Genomic DNA, 23,665 nt, shown 5'->3' with positions numbered 1-23,665 from the left:
GGCGGATGAGGAAGACGGCGTAGACGTCGATCCATCTCGTCCCAAACATGCTCTATCGGGGAGAGATCCGGTGAATTTGCTGGCCAAGGCAGTAAGTCAACGTTGTGGTGTTGCAAGAAATCCATAGCAACCCTTGCCGTATGAGGGCGGGCATTGTCCTGTTGGAATGTTAACCCAGGGCCATGACGTTGCAGAAAAGGAATTGCCACAGGTCGAAGAATCTGATCCCTGTAGCCCACACCAGTTAAGTTGCCCTGAACAATCACCAAAGGAGTTCTTTGGCGTGCTGTTATTCCACCCCAAATCATCACGGAACCACCACCAAAGCGATTCCTCTCCAAGACACAGGCCTGTGAATAACGTTTCTCCCACGCGTCTATAGGCACGTTGACGTCCATCACTATGGGAAATGTTACACCTGGACTCATCTGTAAAAATAACAATTCTCCACCAAAACAAGGGTCTGCGGACATGATTTCGGCACCACATTCGGCGAGCTTGTCGATGACGTTGTGTCAGGATAGGTCGTATGGCGGGACGTCGTGATCTGATCCCGTGATGACGTAAACGTTGTCGAACTGTGTTAGGATGGATACGGCGAAGTCCTGGGATGGTTCGGGCAGTCATCATTGTAGTCTGAAACCTGTGGCGAAGATGGGTCACCCTTATCCATCTGTCCTGTCTTGGCGTTGTTACACGTGGACGTCCAGAACGTGGCCGATCGATGACGTCATTTGTGTTCTGGTAGCATCTCACCGGTGCAGAAATGGTGTTCCGGTGGCAGTGGAAATGTGCAGCCACTTGTCGTTGAGATATTCCCCCACGGACCACCCCAATGGCCTCATGACGTTGTGCAGACGTGAGCCTTGGCATGCTATGCGTTTCAATAGCCGTTTAATTGTTTGAACGATCGCAAGGGCAGGGGTTGAGCTTTCCAACGTGACAGTATTGTGTGGCATTCATTTGCTCTGTTTCTCTTTCCCGGAATGCACGTGCAACAACGTACTGCACGTCTCAAGGACGAACCCACTGACGTCACGGAACGTGGCACGTGCATGCATGTTGGATACATGTCACTAATCTCTGAGTTTAAATCCTTATGTGTCTACACAGGTTTGATAAATTTAGATTTAAAATTTTTGTATGCACAGTTTCTTTATGTGCCAAGTATATTTACGTTATATGTATTTTAAGAACCTAACATATATATTACTACACGAGTATTTGAGACTGGGGAGAACCTGTAGATGTAGAGAAAACTATCCATGTGAACACATATACATGTATTACCCCACTGATAGTAGTGAAAATATTCTGATATTTTCACAGCATTTCATGCTTCATGCAAATTATGTCACGCCATAGGTTTCATTGTTCTCAAGGAGGTCGATATATAGAGATTATTAACCTCGTGTGTTTCCGTATCATTAATATCATATATTAGGAATAAAAATTGTATTATGCGAGCCTTTGGCGAGCATAATACATAATACATAATTTTTATTCCTAATATATGATATTAATGATACGGAAACACACGATTTAATAATCCCTTTATCATATAATGTCATTCTTAAAATTACTCTAAAAATAGAAGCAAATCGTACGTGAAGAGAATCGAGCATTCGCGTAAGAATACTTAGCGGTACACCAAGGTGAAGGTCGTTCATGACGGCGGCATATATAGTTGTGACTAGTCGCTAATACAGTGCAAACATAACTCATACTTAAAATAAGATCTTTCTGTCTAAAAAACACAACACAACATTATTTGGTTACACTTTACAAAATCAGAGCAATACGAAAACTTGATATAATCCTAAGACAGGTCTGCTGCAGGATTTATGACTCACTGTCAACATGTGATGATTCCAGATGTTGACGAAATGTGTATCTATATATTATGATGTAGTTTATGATGCCACCAGTTAAGCAAGATCAACCAGATACATGTCGATGCTTGAGAGTGGGCTGTAAAGTAGGATGCTTTTGGAAAAATATACTTGCTCCCCTAAATTCTGGAAATAATCATCTCTCTTCAGGTTTTACCCTGAATAATTGTTGGACTGGCGTTGTAGACTCTTTTGAGCAAATAAGGTAAAACCTTATGCATAGCAATTTCTTCTTGTTTCTTGTCAATGAGGGGTGTTTCTATGCAGATTCTTGTTAACATTTTGTTTGCTTTTGGTTGTGTTTTGTTCAACGCCGCGATATTCCAACTACCGGGTATATGGCGACGGTCTGTATATAATCGGGACCAGACCAAATGAAGGAGAATCGATCAGCGCAATAGGGACACGATGACATGTGTCAACCAAGTCAGCGAGCCTGACCACCCGATCCCGTTAGTCGCCTCTTACAAGCATGGGTTGCGGAAGACCTATCTTCACAGGGTTCTCGTTAACAAGCTGAAGTGACTACAACGAAGCAATGAGGGGTATATATGCATCGTATGTTGTGGCAAACAAACCTTGTATATGTATCGCAGGTGAGGGCATTAGATACCATGACAATATCATGTTTACCTCACAACAACCTATGTGTATGTTTCTCTCGGGCTTGCCAACATCCCTGAACTAGAGCTATGAAAGCGCAGTAAAATCCCCCTCTGTCTGAGTGAGCCATGCAGGACAATGAAGTGGTGACAATCATGTGTATAGTTCGATCAACTAACCATCCATGGCGTAGGTAAATATCAGAGCATAATAAACACTCCATAAGAGAACAAATTTCCGTTTATTAAAATCAGTTTTGTATTGCAATAGAAAATGTCTCAGTGACTGAAAGTCAATGTATATCTAATACTGTTCAGATGATCAAAGAAAAAAGATTCCATATTTAGGTCTGATCATCAATATACCTCCTTTGCTGCTGTATCCTTCTGGCTGCTGTAGTTGGATGTTGTAAACATCACTGGGAGGGTTGAACCTGTTATCATGCGGGATGGAATGACCCTGTTATCATGCGGAATGGAATGGTGTTTCTGACTTCAACATGTCTTCCAGTGTTGAATGAGGACGGTTGTTATTTAGAAACTATATGTCACGATCAGCAGTACTATTCTCAGTTTCTGTTGTAAATTTGTAAAGATGATGATGTCGAAATTCATGGATTTGTTGCGCTCGATTTCACTGTTAATGTGAGCTTGAATGTACACAATATCAGTAGATATTGTTACAATAATACAGTAAAGTGTAATGAGGTAAAGACATAGGTTATAATCAATGTTACATACCGCTCGTCCTAATGGTGTTCCTTAACGTGCATGTCGTGCCGCCGGTTTCATGTAATCCGTTCAAAATGGAGGTTGTACGTTCAGCGAATCCATACCATGCGACGGTCTTGGCGTGCAACATGGCTGATTGTGGTGGCTGATTGTGGTGGCTGATTGTGGTGGCCCGGTACCCAGTTGGTTTGCTTATGTATGTAATCAACCACTGGTTTGAATGTATGAATGTACAGCGTACGGATCCCTGTGAAATACGTGGAAAAGTGTTGAATGTGGCTTAAAACAACATGTAATAAAACACACACACACACACACACACACACACACACACACACACACACACTTACATGTAATGATAATGCATGCCATATATCGCATGTCGTGTTAAATATGCGACTGATACTGGCATACCTATCACTGGGGTGAAGGCACTATAGAAGGTAACCTCCCAAAACTTAGACGGCCATATTTTAGACAGCTTAAAACAACAACATTTCTGGTTCAGTGCACAACTAATCCTCAAGCTGATACCTATTTCTTATAATGGATCAGTCCAGTAGAATCAATTAGACAAGACGTTATGTTCATTCAGCATTCATATTTATTATAAGTTCAACAGAGATAAAAACCAAAAAGTAAATAATAAATATGGTATGTTGATCATGGCCATTCTTGGCATATTAAGTAGCATTCCACCTAAGAATCATGCAGAGGTGGATAAGTCCAAAATTTCATATTCACTTGAAATTTTGTCATTCTCTTTATTTGGCCTTTAAAATGTCATGTCACTCAGCATATAGCAGTCATAGTCAATATATTTTGAAAACTTTGCTTGAGAATAAATGATTTGTACACAAAATCATCAGGTGAGAGTCCAGGTGATGAAGGCGTAAGCATACACTCTGAAACGTCGTGTTATTCACCATAATGAAGTTGACATCCATAAATCTTGCTTTTCTTATGCATTCCTCTTCTAAATGTCTTTCAAAGATTTGAGTTTACACATACTTTACAGTTTCAATTGTTTTATTTATTTACAAGCTAGGTTTACTCAGCGGGAACACTAATTAGGACAGTCACTGTTCCATTTCAGCCATGGGTGTTGTCTTAATTAATCCCCTTCATTAGTGCCTAAGTTATGGCTGTCTAAGATATGGCTGTCTTGGGAGATAACCTATAGAATGGCATCGTGGATAACGCATCACTGACACCGCCCTGCAGTCACATGACCCTCATGGGGGGAGACAATCTGTCGGAGCTTAGTGCTTAAATGGATGGAGATAGTGACGTCACTCCTTAAACATTAAACCTGGTAGGAGATATTCCATGTTGGCTTGACATTATTTTGGAACCAAGTTGTATGATTGTATATGGATATAGAAAATGATTATTCCATTGACGACGTTTTATGAATTGCGTACGAACGTTTTGTATTATGTACACGTGTACATGGTAGGGGGTAAAACTCGAAGTTTACATTGAAACGTATTCCTTTGTTGCTTTTCAGTTCATCGATAAAAACCAGACTGATATTGTTTAAAACACAATTAATGCGGTGTCTGTCACGCCAGGAACGGCTAGGTGCAATTGGCATGTTGGAAGTTGAAACATGGCAGAGCATTGGGGCACGAGCTATGAGCGTTTCACCGTAAGTAATTAGTAGATTAGAATCGCCGTATCATAGACAAATAACGTTGATGAAATTCTTCAACTGGCGCAGAAAATCGTTTCAATTGAACGACTGTGTTACGAAACCGTGGTAAAAGTGACCCTTCAATTGGGATGACCTTCACAGACCTACATGCAGGTGTAAGAGTGGTTTCACAAGACAGAACCCGTGCTCCTGATGATCACGTGTTAATCCGCGATTGGCGGACAGTCGCATTGCTGGTGTCAAGAGCGGAAGCGCTGGACCATTTGCCGTTCGGTAAACGTTCAGTTTTTCAGATGAGGTTTATCTTGAACTTCCTTGACAGAATGTGACATTGACCGAATCAGATACCATATGACCGAATGAGCGTTTTCATGCTATTAACGTTAGACAGAGCGATGGTTTTTGGGGTAGTGGTGGGGGTCGGGATCACTGGCAGACCACCTTTACATGAAATTCACGGACGCGTGCCATGACGGCATTGCCGTGACAACATTCTGGTGGTGCCATTTGTGCTCCGACATGGGCGTCATTTTGTGTTTCAGAATGACAACTCAAGAGCACATAAGGCTGATAGTGAGTACCTCCAGGAGAACCATCGGACCATGTCCAGCGCTCAAGCCAAGCATCGAACATGTCTGGGGCATCCATGGACGGAGCGTGCGTTACCGTCAACGAATTTGGCGCTGTGATGCAAGACGACTGGGTTGGACGGAACCAAGTTGGCTGTGGACGTTTGATTAGGAGTGTGTCTTGTCGAATCCGGGACTGTCTTTAGAATATAAGCGGATTATCGCGTTTGTCCTTTCTTGGTTTGTTTTGCCTGTTTGTTGTTTTACGCCGCACTCAGCAATATTGCAGCTATATGGTGGCAGTCGGTAAATAATCGAGTCTGGACCAGACAATCCAGTGATCAACATCATGAGCATTCCTCTACCCAAGAGGTACTATGATAATGTGCAACCAAGTCAGCGAGCCTGACCACCCGATCCTGTTAGTCGCCTCTTGCGACAAGCATGGGTTGCTGTAGACCAGTTGTAACCCGGATGTTCACTGGTGACTTCATGGTAAATAAGGGCTAGTATACGTAGGACGCTATGGCCAAACCCTAACACAATCTATGGCCATTCGACGTCCATCGACTCATGCAAATCTCAGACAGATGTCAAAGTATTTATCTCATTAAAGATACAAAATACGAAAAGTTGTGTCATATTTTTATTGATTATCCCCCACTACTTTTGAATAGTATATTTACCATAAAGGAATGAAATTTTAGACCCTGGATGGTCGGGGATGGGCACAAGCCAATGCCACGATTTTCTTTTTTCCATTTTATATCGAAACTGAGTTTAACCTATAAAATCATAACCAAAGCATCCCATAAGGTTCCTTTTAAGTTTTTGAAAGACTGAAACATCAGTTGAGATTCTCCTCGCTGGAAGACGTTAGTCACGCAGTAGACGTGTCTAGCACATGGGCTTCTTAGAGTGTTTGAGGCAAACGCTAATATGTTTGGTTACAATGCCCTGCACAGTTCATCTGTTATTCCAATATCTGGCCTATACATAGTTGCACTGAAGCTGTTACATGCCGTTGTAATAGATACAGACATACGCGAAACCTGCAGAGGTGATCAAGATAAAACTTAAATATGGTATGTATATATTCCCATTGATATGTTTCAAAAGCCTATGATGTGTATTTCTGGAAACGAGGAAAGATTGACGTCCAACAAGTGTTTATATAGCCTACTACCAATGCCTGATAGTTTTACAACTCTCATGCTGGTTTATAGGCGAGCTGTTCGACTTAGTTTCAGAGAATGTCTCTCCACAAAACCATCAGGAAGAGGAACTTTGTCAAAAGTTGATTTCCAGAAACAGCCGATGTGTCAAAAACGTGGATGTAAGTTTAAACAAACCGCAATAACAGCCGTTGAAAAACATATGCGAAATTTATGGAATTCGTAAAAACGTTCAAAAGGACGTTATATTTAGACCATGTTAGTCATTGCAAACGATTTGCTTCAGAAAAACCCAAGAGGATTTCATCCCTTCTTGAAGATATCACCGGTATTTTCATCAGTCCTATCTCTGGCTGCTTCACTGAATTCTCAGCTGATAAGGGCTACATCCCTGGACAGTTGCGCGTGCAAATTAACGCGGTGTTGAGTCTCTTGTGGTCGGCAGCATCGCTGAGGGGGTCGGGAATAGCGGTAATTATCGGGGTTAGACACAGGTAACACTATACGGCTCGGGGGCGTAAGGAAAGCCAGTGATATAATTCCTGGCGCAGAATTCCGTGTGGCTGTGATTCTTCAGTACCATGCGGTAGTGTGAAGTAGCACTTAGGAAATCCAGGATACTACCTGTTCTACCATGTTGATGCTGGGATATATAGCGGTGTTGTGTGTCGTCGTGCACGTCCACTCTAGCAGACACCCAGACACTAAAGGTGAGATGATACTGTCTGACATACACCCATGTACACGGTGTTGCACGGAACGTACCATGAACATAAAATACGAGTAAAAGTCTGTGACCTGACCATGGATGTGTGATATACACTAGTATGCTGGCGTGTATAATTGTGTGACCTGACCAGAGACGCGTGATATATACCAGTATGCTGGCTACCATAATTGTGTGACCTGACCACAGACATGTGATATATACCAGTATGTTGGCTTCTATAATTGTGTGACCTGACCAAGGACGTGTCATATATACCAGAATGTTGTAGTGTATAATTGTGTCACCTGACTTCAGACGTATGATGTATACCAGTATGTTGGCGTATATAATTGTGTGACCTGACCACAGACGTGTGGTATATACTAGTATGTTGGCTTCTATAATTGTGTGACCCGACCACAGACGTGTGATATATACCAAAATGTTGTAGAGTATAATTGTGTGACCTGACCACAGACGTGTGATATATACCAGTATCTTGGCGTCTATAATTGTGTGACCTGATAACAGACGTGTGATATATACCAGTATGTTGGCGTGTATAATTGTGTGACCTGACCAGAAACGTGTGATATATACCAGTATGTTGTAGTGTATAATTGTGTGACCTGACCACCGACATGTGATATATACCAGAATGTTGGCTTCTATAATTGTGCGACCTGATAACAGACATGTGTCATATATCACTATGTTCCCGTCTATAATTGTGTGACCTGACCACAGACATATGATATATACCAGAATGTTGTAGTGTATAATTGACCACAGATGTGTGATATACACCAGTATGTTGGCGTCTATAATTGTGTGACCTGATAACAGACATGTGATATATACCAGTATGTTGTAGTGTATAATTGTGTGACCTGACCACAGACGTATGATATATATCAAAATGTTGTAGTGTATAATTGTGTGACCTGACCACAGAATTGTGTGACCTGATAACAGACATGTGATATATACCAGTATGTTGTAGTGTATAATTGTGTGACCTGACCACAGACGTATGATATATATCAAAATGTTGTAGTGTATAATTGTGTGACCTGACCACAGATGTGTGATATATACCTGTATGTTGGCTTCTATAATTGTGTGACCTGACCACAGCTGTGTGATATATGCCAGTATGTTGTAGTGTATAATTGTGTGACCTGACCACAGACATGTGATATATATCAGAATGTTGGCGTGTATAATTGTGTGACCTGACCACAGACATGTGATATATACCTGTATGTTGGCTTCTATAATTGTGTGACCTGACCACAGACGTGTGATATATACCAGTATGTTCGCGTCTATAATTGTGTGACCTGGAGTTGACGCTCTGGAGTAGTAAACACAAGCAGGCAATTACTGAATATGTCCTGCTAACAGACTGCTGTGTCTATCGGCTATCATCAGCTAACAGACTGCTGTATCTATCAGCTATCATCAGCTAACAGACTGCTGTATCTATTGGCTATCATCAGCTAACAGACTGCTGTATCTATCGGCTATCATCAGCTAACAGACTGCTGTATCTATCGGCTATCATCAGCTAACAGACTGCTGTATCTATTGGCTATAATCAGCTAACAGACTGCTGTATCTATCGGCTATCATCAGCTAACAGACTGCTGTGTCTATGGGCTATCATCAGCTAACAGACTGCTGTATCTATAGGCTATCATCAGCTAACAGACTGCTGTATCTATAGGCTATCATCAGCTAACAGACTGCTGTATCTATGGGCTATCATCAGCTAACAGACTGCTGTATCTATAGGCTATCATCAGCTAACAGACTGCTGTATCTATAGGCTATCATCAGCTAACAGACTGCTGTATCTATGGGCTATCATCAGCTAACAGACTGCTGTATCTATCAGCTAACAGGCTATCTATCCATCAGCTAACAGACTGCTGTATCTATGGGCTATCATCAGCTAACAGACTGCTGTATCTATGGGCTATCATCAGCTAACAGACTGCTGTATCTATGGGCTATCATCAGCTAACAGACTGCTGTATCTATAGGCTATCATCAGCTAACAGACTGCTGTATCTATAGGCTATCATCAGCTAACAGACTGCTGTATCTATGGGCTATCATCAGACTGCTGTACAGACATCAGCTAACAGCTGCTATCTATCGGCTATCATCAGCTAAGAGACTGCTGTATCTATGGGCTATCATCAGCTAACAGACTGCTGTATCTATCGGCTATCATCAGCTAACAGACTGCTGTATCTATCGGCTATCATCAGCTAACAGACTGCTGTATCTATAGGCTATCATCAGCTAACAGACAGCTGTATCTATCGGCTATCATCAGCTAACAGACTGCTGTATCTATCGGCTATCATTAGCTAACAGACTGCTGTGTATATGGGCTATCATCAGCTAACAGACTGCTGTATCTATGGGCTATCATCAGCTAACAGACTGCTGTATCTATAGGCTATCATTAGCTAAGAGACTGCTGTATCTATGGGCTATCATCAGCTAACAGACCGCTGTATCTATCGGCTATCATCAGCTAACAGACTGCTGTATCTATGGGCTATCATCAGCTAACAGACTGCTGCATCTATGGGCTATCATCAGCTAACAGACTGCTGTATCTATAGGCTATCATCAGCTAACAGACTGCTGTATCACCTAACAGACTGCTGTATCTATAGGCTATCATCAGCTAACAGACTGCTGTATCTATGGGCTATCATCACCTAACAGACTGCTGTATCTATCGGCTATCATCAGCTAACAGACTGCTGTATCTATGGGCTATCATCACCTAACAGACTGCTGTATCTATAGGCTATCATCAGCTAAGAGACTGCTGTATCTATAGGCTATCATCAGCTAACAGACTGCTGTATCTATGGGCTATCATCAGCTAACAGACTGCTGTATCTATGGGCTATCATCAGCTAACAGACTGCTGTATCTATGGGCTAACATCAGCTAACAGACAGCTGTATCTATGGGCTAACATCACCTAACAGACTGCTGTATCTATGGACTATCATCAGCTAACAGACTGCTGTATCTATGGGCTATCATCAGCTAACAGACTGCTGTATCTATGGGCTATCATCAGCTAACAGACTGCTGTATCTATGGGCTATTATCAGCTAACAGACTGCTGTATCTATGGGCTATCATCAGCTACCAGACTGCTGTATCTATGGGCTATCATCAGCTAACAGACTGCTGTATCTATGGGCTATCATCACCTAACAGATCTCTGCATCTATGGGCTATTATCAGCTAACAGACAGCTGCATCTATCGGATATCATCAGCTAACAGACTGCTGTATCTATGGGTTAATCACAGCTGACAGACTGCTGCATCTATCCGATATCATCAGCTAACAGACTGCTGTATAAATGGGCTATCATTAGCTAACAGACAGCTGTATCTATGGGCTATCATCAGCTAACAGACTGCTGTATCTATGGGCTATCATCAGCTAACAGACTGCTGTATCTATGGGCTATTATCACCTAACAGACTGCTGTATCTATGGGCTATCATCACCTAACAGATCTCTGCATCTATGGGCTATTATCAGCTAACAGACAGCTGCATCTATCGGATATCATCAGCTAACAGACTGCTGTATCTATGGGTTAATCTCAGCTGACAGACTGCTGCATCTATCCGATATCATCAGCTAACAGACTGCTGTATAAATGGGCTATCATTAGCTAACAGGCTGCTGTGTATATGGGCTATCATTAGCTAACAGACTGCTGTATCTATCGGCTATCATTAGCTAACAGACTGCTGTATCTATCGGCTATCATCAGCTAACAGGCTGTTGTGTCTATGGGCTATCATTAGCTAACAGACTGCTGTATCTATAGGCTATCATCAGCTAACAGACTACTGTATCTATGGGCTATCATCAGCTAACAGACTGCTGTATCTATCGGATATCATCAGCTACCAGACTGCTGTCTGTATCTATCATCATGTTACAAACATTGGACTAAATATAGTAGCTTGATTATGTTTGCCTTCTTTTGTACAAGACATATATTACCAGAGAGTTAATAAAGTCATTATTGGATCTCTGTAAGGTGTACTGCAGAATTATATCTAGTTCCTTCAGAATACCACACAATTATTGTATGAAATGTGAAGCAGAAATAGATATTTCTTTTCTGTAATCCAAACTATACTATACATAAATTGCTTGAGAGGTTGTTATATTGTACAAGGATTGAACGTCATACACCACATATTACCTATGTGATACTGCACAACTAGTGCCAGAGGAAATGACAATATCTTCCCTCTTATATATGCTGCACGCCAAATATATACTGAGTCAAAAAAGAAACTTCACAAAATGTAATTTGAAAAATAATGAATAATTTTTCTCTGATGATACATCTATGTGTCCGAAATGGGATCCCTATCTTTCGACTCTAGAAAAACGTTAGCAAAACCTACTCAAACCCATCCATTCGTCGTGCGAATGACGTTAATGCCAATCAGGTTTTGCACGTGCAGTCGATCACGTGATCTTCGCATCGAAGTTTTCTTCATATGCACGTGTTTGCATTGGCCTCAAGAACTGAAAAAACACTTTTAAACCACAGTTCTAACGGTACTTGAAATGCCACGATTGTCAAATGTGCAACGTGAACGTGCCGTTGGCATGTTGCAAGCGGGAAGATCAGTTATTGACGTCGCAAGAGCAATGGGATGCAGCCGTCGTACTGTGTATGACCTGCGAGGTCGTCTACAACAAACTGGCACCACTCCTGATCGCCCAAGGTCCGGTCGTCCACGTGTGACGTCACGAGCAGAAGACCGTCAAATCGTCCTACGTCACCTACGTGACAGATTTCTGCTGGCTACACGAACAAGGGCTGAGATGTTTAGAGGTCGACTGTCCTCACAGACCATTCGAAATAGGTTGCGGGCTGCCAATCTCCATTCTCGACGTCCATATCGTGGGCCAATATTGACGCCGTTTCATCAACGTCAACGTCTGCTGTGGGCCCAACGTCACCTCCGATGGACCCAGAGAGACTGGAATCGAGTCGTCTTTAGCGATGAATCCAGGTTTACCCTCAGATTCGCGGACGGCAGGCATAGAGTCTGGAGACGACGTCGTGAACGGTATGCCCAATGTTGTGTACAGAAAGTCGACAGATTCGGGGGCGGAAGTTGCATGGTGTGGGGTGCTTTCTGTGGGAACAACCGTTCCCGACTTCTGGTCATCCGTGGAAACCTCACAGCTGCTGCTTAGCGCGACCAGGTGCTCACCCCTGAACTCGTTACTTTCATGGCGGCTCATGGCCCAGGTCTACAGTTCCAGCATGATAATGCTCGGCCGCATACCGCGATGTTGACACGAAATTTCCTTCAAAACGCTGGAATCAACGTCATGGACTGGCCATCGAGGTCCCCTGACCTTAATGCAATAGAGCACGTTTGGGATGCACTTGGGAGACGGCTTCGTGGTCTTAGGAACCAACCTCAGAATTTGCAGGAACTTGGCGCTGCCTTGCAAAAGCAATGGCGCAGAATCCCCAACCACGTGTTCACAAGCATCAGGCAGTCGATGAGAAGACGGTGTTTGGCAGTGGTGAATGCGCGGGGCGGCCATACACGATATTGAACTGAGAAATTTCGCATTGTTATTCTTGTGACGTGATATTCTGTATACCCATGTTTTGGAACGGCGGTGTAGCCTAATGGAACTGATTATGGCACTGTCAGTGTATCGAGTACATCACACAGATCTCAGCAATGAAATAATAACAATTTAACCATCTTACCATCTCTTGTTCTTTTAAAGTGCCCTGAAGAAAGAATGTGAAGTTTCTTTTTTGTCTCAGTATATTATTAGGTTTGATTTTAGATAATACTATAACAATAACACACAATAACTGTTTAGTTAAATATTGTCTATTGCAGATGAGTCTATCCTACTTCATACATTGAAAAAGCGAGATCTTGCTGACCAGATTGGGGTAAGTGGTGACACACCTCTGCTTGTTGGGATTCAGTACGGTTTTTCTTGCCTTACGTCAAACAACATGTACATCAAGCGCCTAAAAATCTGTTTAATATAAAGTATTCATGAATATGCTTGACAAATATTATATAATCCAGAATACTGGCATTGTTTTAAAAGTTTCTGTCTAATGGAAAACAACAAAGCAATTGAGCTGCCTTGTGACTGGGGTCAGTTGTGACATCGCCATTAAACAATGTACATTTGGCAAAGAACTGGTTATCAGCAAATATGTATCTTTCGTTGCCTTGGTGATGAAGGAACTGGTCATTAGATATGATATATCTTGATAATTAAGGTTAAAAAACGAAACATTTGCCAGATAGTGAAAAACATATTATAAATTCATATTTTGCACATTAACTGAAATCATTTGCAGTTTCCATAGATGGCATTTACGACATGGTACCACCTAGGGCCTGGTCTGTATCACCTGGCACCGCCTAGGGCCTGGTCTGTATCACCTGGTACCGTCTAGGGCCTGGTCTGTATCACCTGGTACTGTCTAGGGCCTGGTCTGTATAACCTGGTATCGTCTAGGGCCTGGTCTGTATTACCTGGTACTGTCTAAGGCCTGGTGTGTATTACATGGTATCGTCTAGGGCCTGGTCTGTATCACCTGGTACCGCCTAGGGCCTGGTCTGTATCACCTGGTACCGTCTAGGGCCTGATCTGTATCACCTGGTACCGCCTAGGGCCTGGTCTGTAGCACCTGGTACCGCATAGGGCCTGATCTGTATCACCTGGTACCGTCTAGGGCCTGGTCTGTATCACCTGGCACCGCCTAGGGCCTGGTCTGTATCACCTGGTACCGTCTAGGGCCTGGTCTGTATCACCTGGTACTGTCTAGGGCCTGGTCTGTAGCACCTGGTATCGTCTAGAGCCTGGTCTGTATCACCTGGTACCGCCTAGGGCCTGGTCTGTATCACCTGGTACCGCCTAGGGCCTGGTCTGTATCACCTGGTACCGTCAAGGGCCTGGTCTGTATCACCTGGTACTGTCTAGGGCCTGGTCTGTAGCACCTGGTATCAGCCTGTATCACCTGGTCCGCCTAGGGCCTGGTATCCGCCTAGGGCCTGGTCTGTATCACCTGGTACCGCCTAGGGCCTGGTCTGTAGCACCTGGTACCGTCTAGGGCCTGGTCTGTATCACCTGGTACCGCTCTAGGGCCTGGTCTGTATCACCTGGTACCGCCTAGGGCCTGGTCTGTATCACCTGGTACCGCCTAGGGCCTGGTCTGTATCACCTGGTTCCGCCTAGGGCCTGGTCTGTATCACCTGGTACCGTCCTAGGGCCTGGCCTGGTCTGTATCACCTATTGCCTGGTATCTCAAGGGCCTGGTCTGTATCACCTGGTACCGCCCTAGGGCCTGGTCTGTATCACCTGGTACCGCCTAGGGCCTGGTCTGTATCACCTGGCACCGCCTAGGGCCTGGTCTGTATCACCTGGCCCGGTCTGTATCACCTGGCCTGGTCTGTATCACCTGGTATCGTCTAGGGCCTGGTCTGTATCACCTGGTACCGCCTAGGGCCTGGTCTGTATCACCTGGTACCGCCTAGGGCCCTGGTCTGTATCAGGGCCTGGTCTGTATCCTGGTACCGTCTAGGGCCTGGTCTGTATCATCACCTGGCACCGCCTAGCCTAGGGCCTGGTCTGTATCACCTGGTACCGCCTAGGGCCTGGTCTGTATCACCTGGTACCGTCTAGGGCCTGGTCTGTATCACCTGGTACCGTCTAGGGCCTGGTCTGTATCACCTGGTACCGTCCTAGGGCCTGGTCTGTATCACCTGGTACCGTCAAGGGCCTGGTCTGTATCACCTGGTATCGTCTAGGGCCTGGTGTGTATTGCATGGTATCGTCAAGGGCCTGGTCTGTATCACCTGGTACCGTCTAGGGCCTGGTCTGTATCACCTGGTACCGTCTAGGGCCTGGTCTGTATCACCTGGTACCGTCAAGGGCCTGGTCTGTATCACCTGGTACCGTCCTAGGGCCTGGTCTGTATCACCTGGTACCGTCCTAGGGCCTGGTCTGTATCACCTGGTACCGCCCTAGGGCCTGGTCTGTATCACCTGGGTCTGTATCACCTGGTACCGTCCTAGGGCCTGGTCTGTATCACCTGGTACCGTCAAGGGCCTGGTCTGTATCACCTGGTATCGTCCCCTGGGTCTGTATCACCTGGTACCGCCTAGGGCCTGGTCTGTATCACCTGGTACCGTCAAGGGCCTGGTCTGTATCACCTGGTACCGCCTAGGGCCTGGTCTGTATCACCTGGTACCGCCTAGGGCCTGGTCTGTATCACCTGGTATCGTCTAGGGCCTGGTCTGTATCACCTGGTACCGTCTAGGGCCTGGTCTGTATCACCTGGTACCGCCTAGGGCCTGGTCTGTATCACCTGGTACCGTCTAGGGCCTGGTCTGTATCACCTGGTACCGTCTAGGGCCTGGTCTGTATCACCTGGTACCGTCCTAGGGCCTGTATCACCTGTCTGGGCCTGGTCTTAGTCACCTGGGTACCGCCTAGGGCCTGGTCTGTATCACCTGGTACCGTCTAGGGCCTGGTCTGTATCACCTGGTATCACCTGGTCTGTATCACCTGTCCGTCTAGGGCCTGGTCTGGCCATCACCGGGGCCTGGTGTGTATCACCTGGTATCGTCTAGGGCCTGGTCTGTCTCACCTACCATCAGTATCACCTGGGCCTACCTGGTATCGTCTAGGGCCTGGTGTGTATTGCATGGTATCGTCAAGGGCCTGGTCTGTATCACCTGGTACCGTCTAGGGCCTGGTCTGTATCACCTGGTACCGTCAAGGGCCTGGTCTGTATCACCTGGTACCGCCTAGGGCCTGGTCTGTATCACCTGGTATCGTCTAGGGCCTGGTCTGTATCACCTGGTACCGTCAAGGGCCTGGTCTGTATCACCTGGTACCGCCCTGTAGGGTATCGTCTAGGGCCTGGTCTGTATCACCTGGTATCGTCTAGGGCCTGGTCTGTATCACCTGGTACCGTCTAGGGCCTGGTCTGTATCACCTGGTACCGTCTAAGGGCCTGGTCTGTATCACCTGGTACCGTCTAGGGCCTGGTCTGTATCACCTGGTACCGTCTAGGGCCTGGTCTGTATCACCTGGTATCGTCTAGGGCCTGGTCTGTATCACCTGTAATCGTCTAGGCACTAGTATGTATTAAATGATGCCACCTAGGGCTTGTTGCGTATCACACTGTACCATCTAGGGCCAGGCGTGTATCGCATGTTACAACATACCGTTGTTGTATCTTAACATAATCCAACAAACAAAATACAAATTCATAATACATGTATGTGTCATGTAATGTTCTAGTTGGTGTCTATACTCTACTACCTTCACCTTGCAGCCCATTCCATACACACAGCAAGACGAACATCAGACTCAACCTATTTCAGAGGCTTCCCATAACTCTGGGGACTCCTTCTACGGCCACACAGCCATCCTGAACCCAAACCTAAACCATAACCTAAATCAGAGCGACCAGCAGTATTATGGGGCGCCTTATTCCACACGTACCCCTTTGTACCGACAATACACGCCAGAACTTGGTGGGGCATCAGGAAGGGCGTCACGTGACTACTCCAGTTCCCAAAGCAGTCAGTCCGGCAGTCAGTCTGCCAGTCGCTCACCCACACGCACCCGGTCAACTGGCACCCAGACCTATGGCAGCCAAGCCGGAAACCCAGGGGAACGCGTTGACCCGAATGTTAGGGCCAATAACCAGCGGACCAACAATGAAGATGATGTTGATGATTCCCAAGGCAACCCTACCCGAACTGGTCAAAACCAGGGGACACAGACTGATCCAAGATACACGGGTTATGTGTATAACCCATCGGGTTCGGGGGCTGCTACGGCAACATATAGCCCAACCGGAACACGGAGACAGACATCAGGGCGCTCCACAAACACGGGGACGTATTACAGCAACACTGGCGGCAGCGGGCCAACGGGAAGACGTCCTACTCTTGCTGCTAGTTATCCGTTGGGTCCTATACTCTCCACTGGCGGTGGGCAGCCGCTGGACAGGCGACAGATGAATACTGGGCAGCAGGTGTCCCGAGAGACGCCAGGCTACAGAACGTACACAGTTCAAGGGCAGCGACCGTTCTACTCCAGCAGGAATCAGTACACATATAGCACAAGACAACAACAACCGTCATATACAGCTAGACAGCAACAGCCGAGCTATACTAGTGGACAGCCTACATATACTGGTGGTCAGCCTACATATACTGGTGGTCAGCCTACATATACTGGTGGTCAGCCTACATATACTGGTGGTCAGCCTACATATACTGGTGGACAGCCTACATATACTGTTGGACAGCCGACCTATACAGGAGGGCAACCCACTGGTCAGGGATATGTACCTTATGGATATAATCCATCTGGACAACAGTATCCATACAATCCTAATCAAGGGGTGAGTGATTTATAATGTATCTCGTGGGTTTTCAACAGAACTTTTACGATGCAAGTTACACGAAACGACTAAATGGATCGGTTTGTCAATCTTGGTGACCTATTTGGCCCCTTGTCCTCGGCGTTCGACGTCGCTTATAACATGTATGAATGGTTTTGTCTGACCCAGGTCCTGGTATCACGAGGTCGCCCTCGTGTAGCTGGAAAATTGCTAACTGGGGCTTCAAACAAAACCAAATCTATCCCTAGTTATTGTACAGAAACCACGAAGTCTACACCATTGGTTCCCATGACAACCAGGGAATACAAAGTGGAAGCGACTTCATGAAATTGATAAACTAACTCTCCTAACTCTTCTTCGAATTCTAAGATGGCTAAATGATGTATCACATTAATCAAGGGACCTGGCATTAGTTACAGACAAACCAGTATTCGGTCCCTGATTTAAGGTATATTTTTGTTTTCCCCCCAAATAGATTTTTTGGAAGCCACAACACATAATCTATTTGGGTCAGCTAGTATGCCAATGATGAATATTCGTGAAGATAGAACCCGAGACCAAGCTATTTGTTTAACACTGTGACCCCTGACTGACTTCTATTCCACCAGAACTGCCCGGAAACTGGTATCCGGATGCGTATCAATGGTATGGACTGTGCCAGGGCTGTCGACTTCTACGGGTCTTTTCTTTGCTATCGACATGAATTCACATCTAGGGAGTGCTGTGAGAAGTGTCGCCCACTTAAGAATCCCTCCAATGTTGGTATGTCATTAGTTTCTGTGCACGTTCCAACAAAGTACATCGGCTTGCGAATAACTTGTTTCAGGTTTACTACCACGCTAAGGTATCATCAAAAACAAAAGAAAAACCTCATCTTTGAGACTCGCGTCAAAAGAGACTGAAAGACATCTTGTACCATTACTTGTAAAAAAATATGAAAATCGTTTTGAGTAACTGCAAAGGAACCTCCATCTGTATTTGATGTCACTGTTGTTGGCTGTTTAAGGATGCGAGTTTGGGGACCATTCCTACCAGTGTCGTCAGATACAGCCCCACGACTGTTACGACCTGAGGAACAGACAGAGTTGCTGCGATACCTGTAACAGGCACATGTCAGGTAGGTTTGTGTGAAGGTAGCTGCAGGGTAAAGCGAGTGGTAGAGTGGAGGAACATACATGCGATACCTGTAACAGGCATATGTCAGGTAGGTTTGTGTGAAGGTAGGTACAGGTTAAGATAGGTGGTGGAGGAACATACATGCGATACCTGTAACATGCATATGTCAGGTAGGTTTGTGTGAAGGTAGGTACAGGTTAAGATAGGTGGTGGAGGAACATCAAGTAGGTTTGTGTGAAGGTAGGTACAGGGTAAGATAGGTGGTGGATTGGAGGAACCTGCTGTGCTACCTGTGACCGTGACTGTGACATCTTACGATTCAGTCTGAGTGACTGAATTGTCCATCTGACTCCAAATATAGGAGTTACAATGTGTGCCCTGGTTGACTGTGGAATTAACTCCGTACATGATTACTTGTGTTGTCGATCACTGGTTTGTCTCGTCTTGACAAACAAAGCGCAAATATTGCTTTATGTATTCGGGACAGTGAAGTTGGTTAACAGAATCGTTAATAATAACGACAGCCCTGTAAACATGGTATCTTTGCATTTTCCCTAATTGTTTACAGGAGAGACAGGGTGTGAGTATGGCGACATGACCCCGAGGTGTGAGAGGGTCACACAGAACCCCAGCCTGTGCTACATCCCAGAGAACCAACGTCTCTGCTGCCACACGTGCACGAGATTGCGGGGGAACGCCGAAAATCAGGGTGAGTATCAGCATCATCATAAAGGCCTCACAGCAAGACGTCTGTGCCGCTCAACAAGGGATCCTAGCGCTATGTGCCCCGCACCTAAGATATATAGAAAAACGGACAGACAGACAGACGCAAGAACTTCGTCCAGACAATCCTTGAATCTTTTGACAGAAATAGCGTCGGATAATTTAAAGCATTTCGTGTTCCTCAGATGGCAGTTTACACCATATGTTGCAAGCATATATTCCACTTGGGGTAGGATTTAGACCACCGAAATACAGACCGTGATTGTAATTTATATTGACAAACATTTGACCAAATGAGCTTAAGAAATGGGTACATGTGTAGACAGACCGTTGTGTGACATTGTGAAGCAAGGGCTAAGTGTGAACACTGTACTCTGTGTGTGCGTGTATGTGTGGGATGGGATTCGATCTTCCTCCTTATGAAGGCAACATTATATACGTATTATACATTAACACACACACACACACACACACACACACAAACAAACAAATTGAATAAATATTTATTATATACATGTAGCATAAGCAAATGTATTTGCAATTCAATATTAGATATACAAATTTGAACGACGCAGGATTCACCACTGTGATCAAAACCTAAACCAGTGGATGACTCATTGGGACTCTCTTTGATTAGTGGTTCTTGTACGTGATTAGTGTAAAGACTGGGAGTCCACGCGAACCTAGCAGAGGCAGGTTAAGTATGTTCTCATGCTAACATACCTCCACTACAGGGTCTGTGTATAACACATATGTCCCTCCACCTGTACAGTTTGTCCATGGGGTGACCAGAACGCCAACCTGTGCCGGCCGTTTGACCAGTACGGTGGGGTCCGTATCAACTGCTATGCTGAACAGATACGAAGACTCTGCTGTCAGACCTGTGAACGACTCAGAGCCCGGATGCCTAACAATCTTGTCGGTAAGAGTTGTCTCCCCTACTCCAATCCTTAAACTGTCCGTAATGTTTTATATGAAATGCTGTAGGAAGATCTCGTGTGGCCTAGGTCGGTCTGACGACCCAGTGGCTAAAGCGTTCGTTCGTTACACCGAAGGCCAGGGTTCGATTCCCACAAGGGTACAATGTGTGAAGCACATTTCTGGAATATTGCTAAAAGCGGGGTAAGACCTAACTCACTCACTCTCACCTCACGGCTTGTTTGAATACATATTACATGTAAAATTACATGTTTTTCGATGTGTATTGTGCATGACGGATTGCTTGTTTTTGAATTTGGTGCTATGACATTTCTGTTTGTAAATAATAATGTAATGAATAATTAGTTTCTGACCACCACCACCACCTTGCTTGTCGTAAGAGGCGACTAACGGGATCGGGTGGTCAGGTTCGCTGACTTGGTTGACAAATGTCATCGGTTCCCAAATGCGTAGATCAGTGTGCGAAATAGTTTCCAAATCTTGCTCACCAGTCGGGCTAGCTATGCCTGAAAGTTATTAGCCCACAAAATTTGAATGTAGATACTAAGCAAAAAATGACAAAAAGGTAAAATACCATCATTTATCAGGCCATTATCTCGCATGTCGGACAGAGATGCGAGTTACGTCCCCTTGTATCACTCTCGTTGATTAAGGCAATAAATGAATAACACATGGTTTTAGCAGACGCCATTTATTCTGTGGTCTATGTTATCGAGTTCTCCCAAGTCTAAGAACATAACAGCTATGACTGACACGAAATGGTAATTATTGGAATAGGGTATTCGAAAAGCAGAGTGAGTATTCTAAGTATCAGATTGGACCCTTGTTGATGAATGCCGAACACAATTGCCCCTGGAATATTCTCACGATAGACTTCTGACCTTGTGATGGGATCACGTCCGCCATTCTTTGGCCGGAGCGGTAGGTCGGTGGTTTGCCCCCTGGCCAAGCCATACCAGAAGGCGTAAACGCTAGAACATGTTGTTGCCCTGCCTGCTGTTTGGCGTGCTGTCAATAACAAGGATTGGCCAGAGTCACATATTTCGTGGGGTATCCATGTCATTATGCGTCAGGGTTTTTCAGTGTTCGTGAACTATAACACCGGATACATCTGGACAACCAGAAGAGCCCCGTTCGCGCATAATCATATACATTATCATTTTAGTGCTATGACCTTGGACACGACCTTCAACCCCCTCGGCAATCTTAACTCTTTTTTTATCACAATTTGCCATTGTAGGTTTCCCACGATGATCTATCTATACGTAGCTCGTGGTTGTGTTTCAGGGTGTGAATTCGGAGACCGTCCTGTTATCTTCAACACGGGGGAGTTCGGCAGTTTGAACTGCACGTCATTCTTCCGTCATTTTCCTGTGGAACAGTGCGTGGTCAACCAAGCCGTCTCCATCAACTGCTGCTTCACCTGTCACCGTTACCAGGGTGGGGGCAGGCAGGGTCGGGGCAGGCAAGGAGGGGTAGCAACCAGGGTGGGGCAGCAGGCAAGGAGGGGGTAGGCAGGGTGGGGCCCGACAGGGTGGGGGCAGGGAGGGTGGGGGCAGGCAGGGGGGGCAGGAGCGACAGAGGGTGGGGTACGATGCGTCAGGGAGGTCGTAAACAGGGTGGGGATATAGTCATCAATATCGCTGTGGAAGGTACATACTGGCGGGAATAGTCGTGGCTTCTCAATGTATAGATCCGCCCTGGTTCAGGTGAATGACTTCTTGACTCGCGCGTCAAGGCCTTGAATGATAAACTGGATTGTCTGTACATCCATCTCAATAGAGAACACAATAAGTCGACTAGTAGGTGTGGACTGCCACTTCAGACTGGACTTTGATATTCCTTAACACGTCGGCGTTCCCATAACATGTCTCACTTTGTATTTTCAACAATCTGCTTGAGTCCGATTATTTGTATTCGTCATTGTAGGTCATTGTACTGGTAATCACAGTATATTGTACTGCTAATCATTATCAACCTTGTTGTATCATGTAGATGCATTTGGGCTGATGTGAACCGTATCGACACCGTGAAAGCTGTCTTCTGACTTCCGGGTCGAAACCTATATCACCAGCAAACTAGGGAATAATGAACATCGCCCACCCATTTGTCAGATATTCAGCATTATTTCATCAAATAATTCTTTCACATTTTGTGTTCAGATTAGACCACTTACACTGGTGTATTTAACTCCCGTACTTAAAGCTGTATAAAGCAGATGACCACGACCGGAAACATAAGGCCACCATGTACAGGGCAAGAGGCTGTGCACGTTCACTGAGAGGGTTTTGACTCTCATCTGCATGTTCCTTGTGTAGGATATTAACCATCTCCAACTCGCATGCTCGATCATCTCGTTATCATACGATGTCATTCTTTATTCTATCGTTGGAAGTCTCATCCCTCTCAAACCTCTCTAGACATTGGAAGTATTCATCACGAATCTGCATTGATATCGCCAAAAAGTGATTTGTCAGTCAAACATTGGCAGCAGTCGGTATCGTGTGACCTAAACTATGTTTTAAACATTCAATATCTTACATTATGGATTTGGTAATGAGTATACAGACATAGAACTAGCAAAGAAATCTGTTGGTGAACGTTTGACAGTCAAGGGTATGTTTGTTTGTTAAACACTGAAAGAAGTACCCACCTGACCTAATACGATATTTTGCGTAAATATTCTGTTGATTGTATCCTGCCACGAAACATACTCTTTGCATGATAATTGTAAATATGTTCTTACATCAATAAATGTGGCATTGTCTGTGAAGGATTTCAATTTAAGAACGTTGATATACAAATATTACATGTTATCCAACAAGAAGGCCGGAAAATACATACACTATACATGATTCAGCTGACTGAGACAGAGGTATTTGTAATTGATCATACAAACTGTCAATCCCTGCACCATGACGTGTGAACATTGACCACCATGTCTGAATGACTAAGTTCCGGGTGATGTGATACAGACAATGTCAAGTCTAGCGAGTGGGGTGATATACGGTAGTTAGCAAGTGTTTCTTGTAGTCTGTGTATGGTAACCA

General features: G+C 44.9%; 1 protein-coding gene across 1 annotated transcript; it reads left to right on the top strand.

Annotated features, from left to right (window-relative positions):
- Positions 1 to 6,952: 6,952 nt before the first annotated feature.
- On the top strand, positions 6,953 to 22,129 carry LOC124267699. The gene is made up of 8 exons (XM_046702682.1): positions 6,953 to 7,337; positions 13,291 to 13,346; positions 16,758 to 17,837; positions 18,446 to 18,599; positions 18,844 to 18,954; positions 19,522 to 19,662; positions 20,449 to 20,598; positions 21,903 to 22,129. Exons 1-8 carry the CDS (start codon positions 7,262 to 7,264, stop codon positions 22,127 to 22,129), a joined length of 1,995 nt encoding a protein of 664 aa, XP_046558638.1. The 5' UTR covers positions 6,953 to 7,261.
- The last annotated feature ends 1,536 nt before the right edge of the window (positions 22,130 to 23,665 follow it).

The sequence above is a fragment of the Haliotis rubra genome, unplaced genomic scaffold, assembly GCF_003918875.1.
Source record: "Haliotis rubra isolate DU_JTF1 unplaced genomic scaffold, ASM391887v1 Scf133, whole genome shotgun sequence".
NCBI lineage: Eukaryota > Metazoa > Mollusca > Gastropoda > Lepetellida > Haliotidae > Haliotis > Haliotis rubra.
This window is presented reverse-complemented; position numbering and strand designations above follow the sequence as displayed.

Excerpts from the sequence above, each read along its gene's own strand:
- LOC124267699 (XM_046702682.1), top strand. The coding sequence starts at position 7,262 with ATGTTGATGCTGGGATATATAGCGGTGTTGTGTGTCGTCGTGCACGTC. Across the intron at positions 13,347-16,757 it reads ATCTTGCTGACCAGATTGGG|CCCATTCCATACACACAGCA; the intron begins GTAAGTGGTGAC and ends TTCACCTTGCAG. Across the intron at positions 18,955-19,521 it reads CTGTAACAGGCACATGTCAG|GAGAGACAGGGTGTGAGTAT; the intron begins GTAGGTTTGTGT and ends AATTGTTTACAG.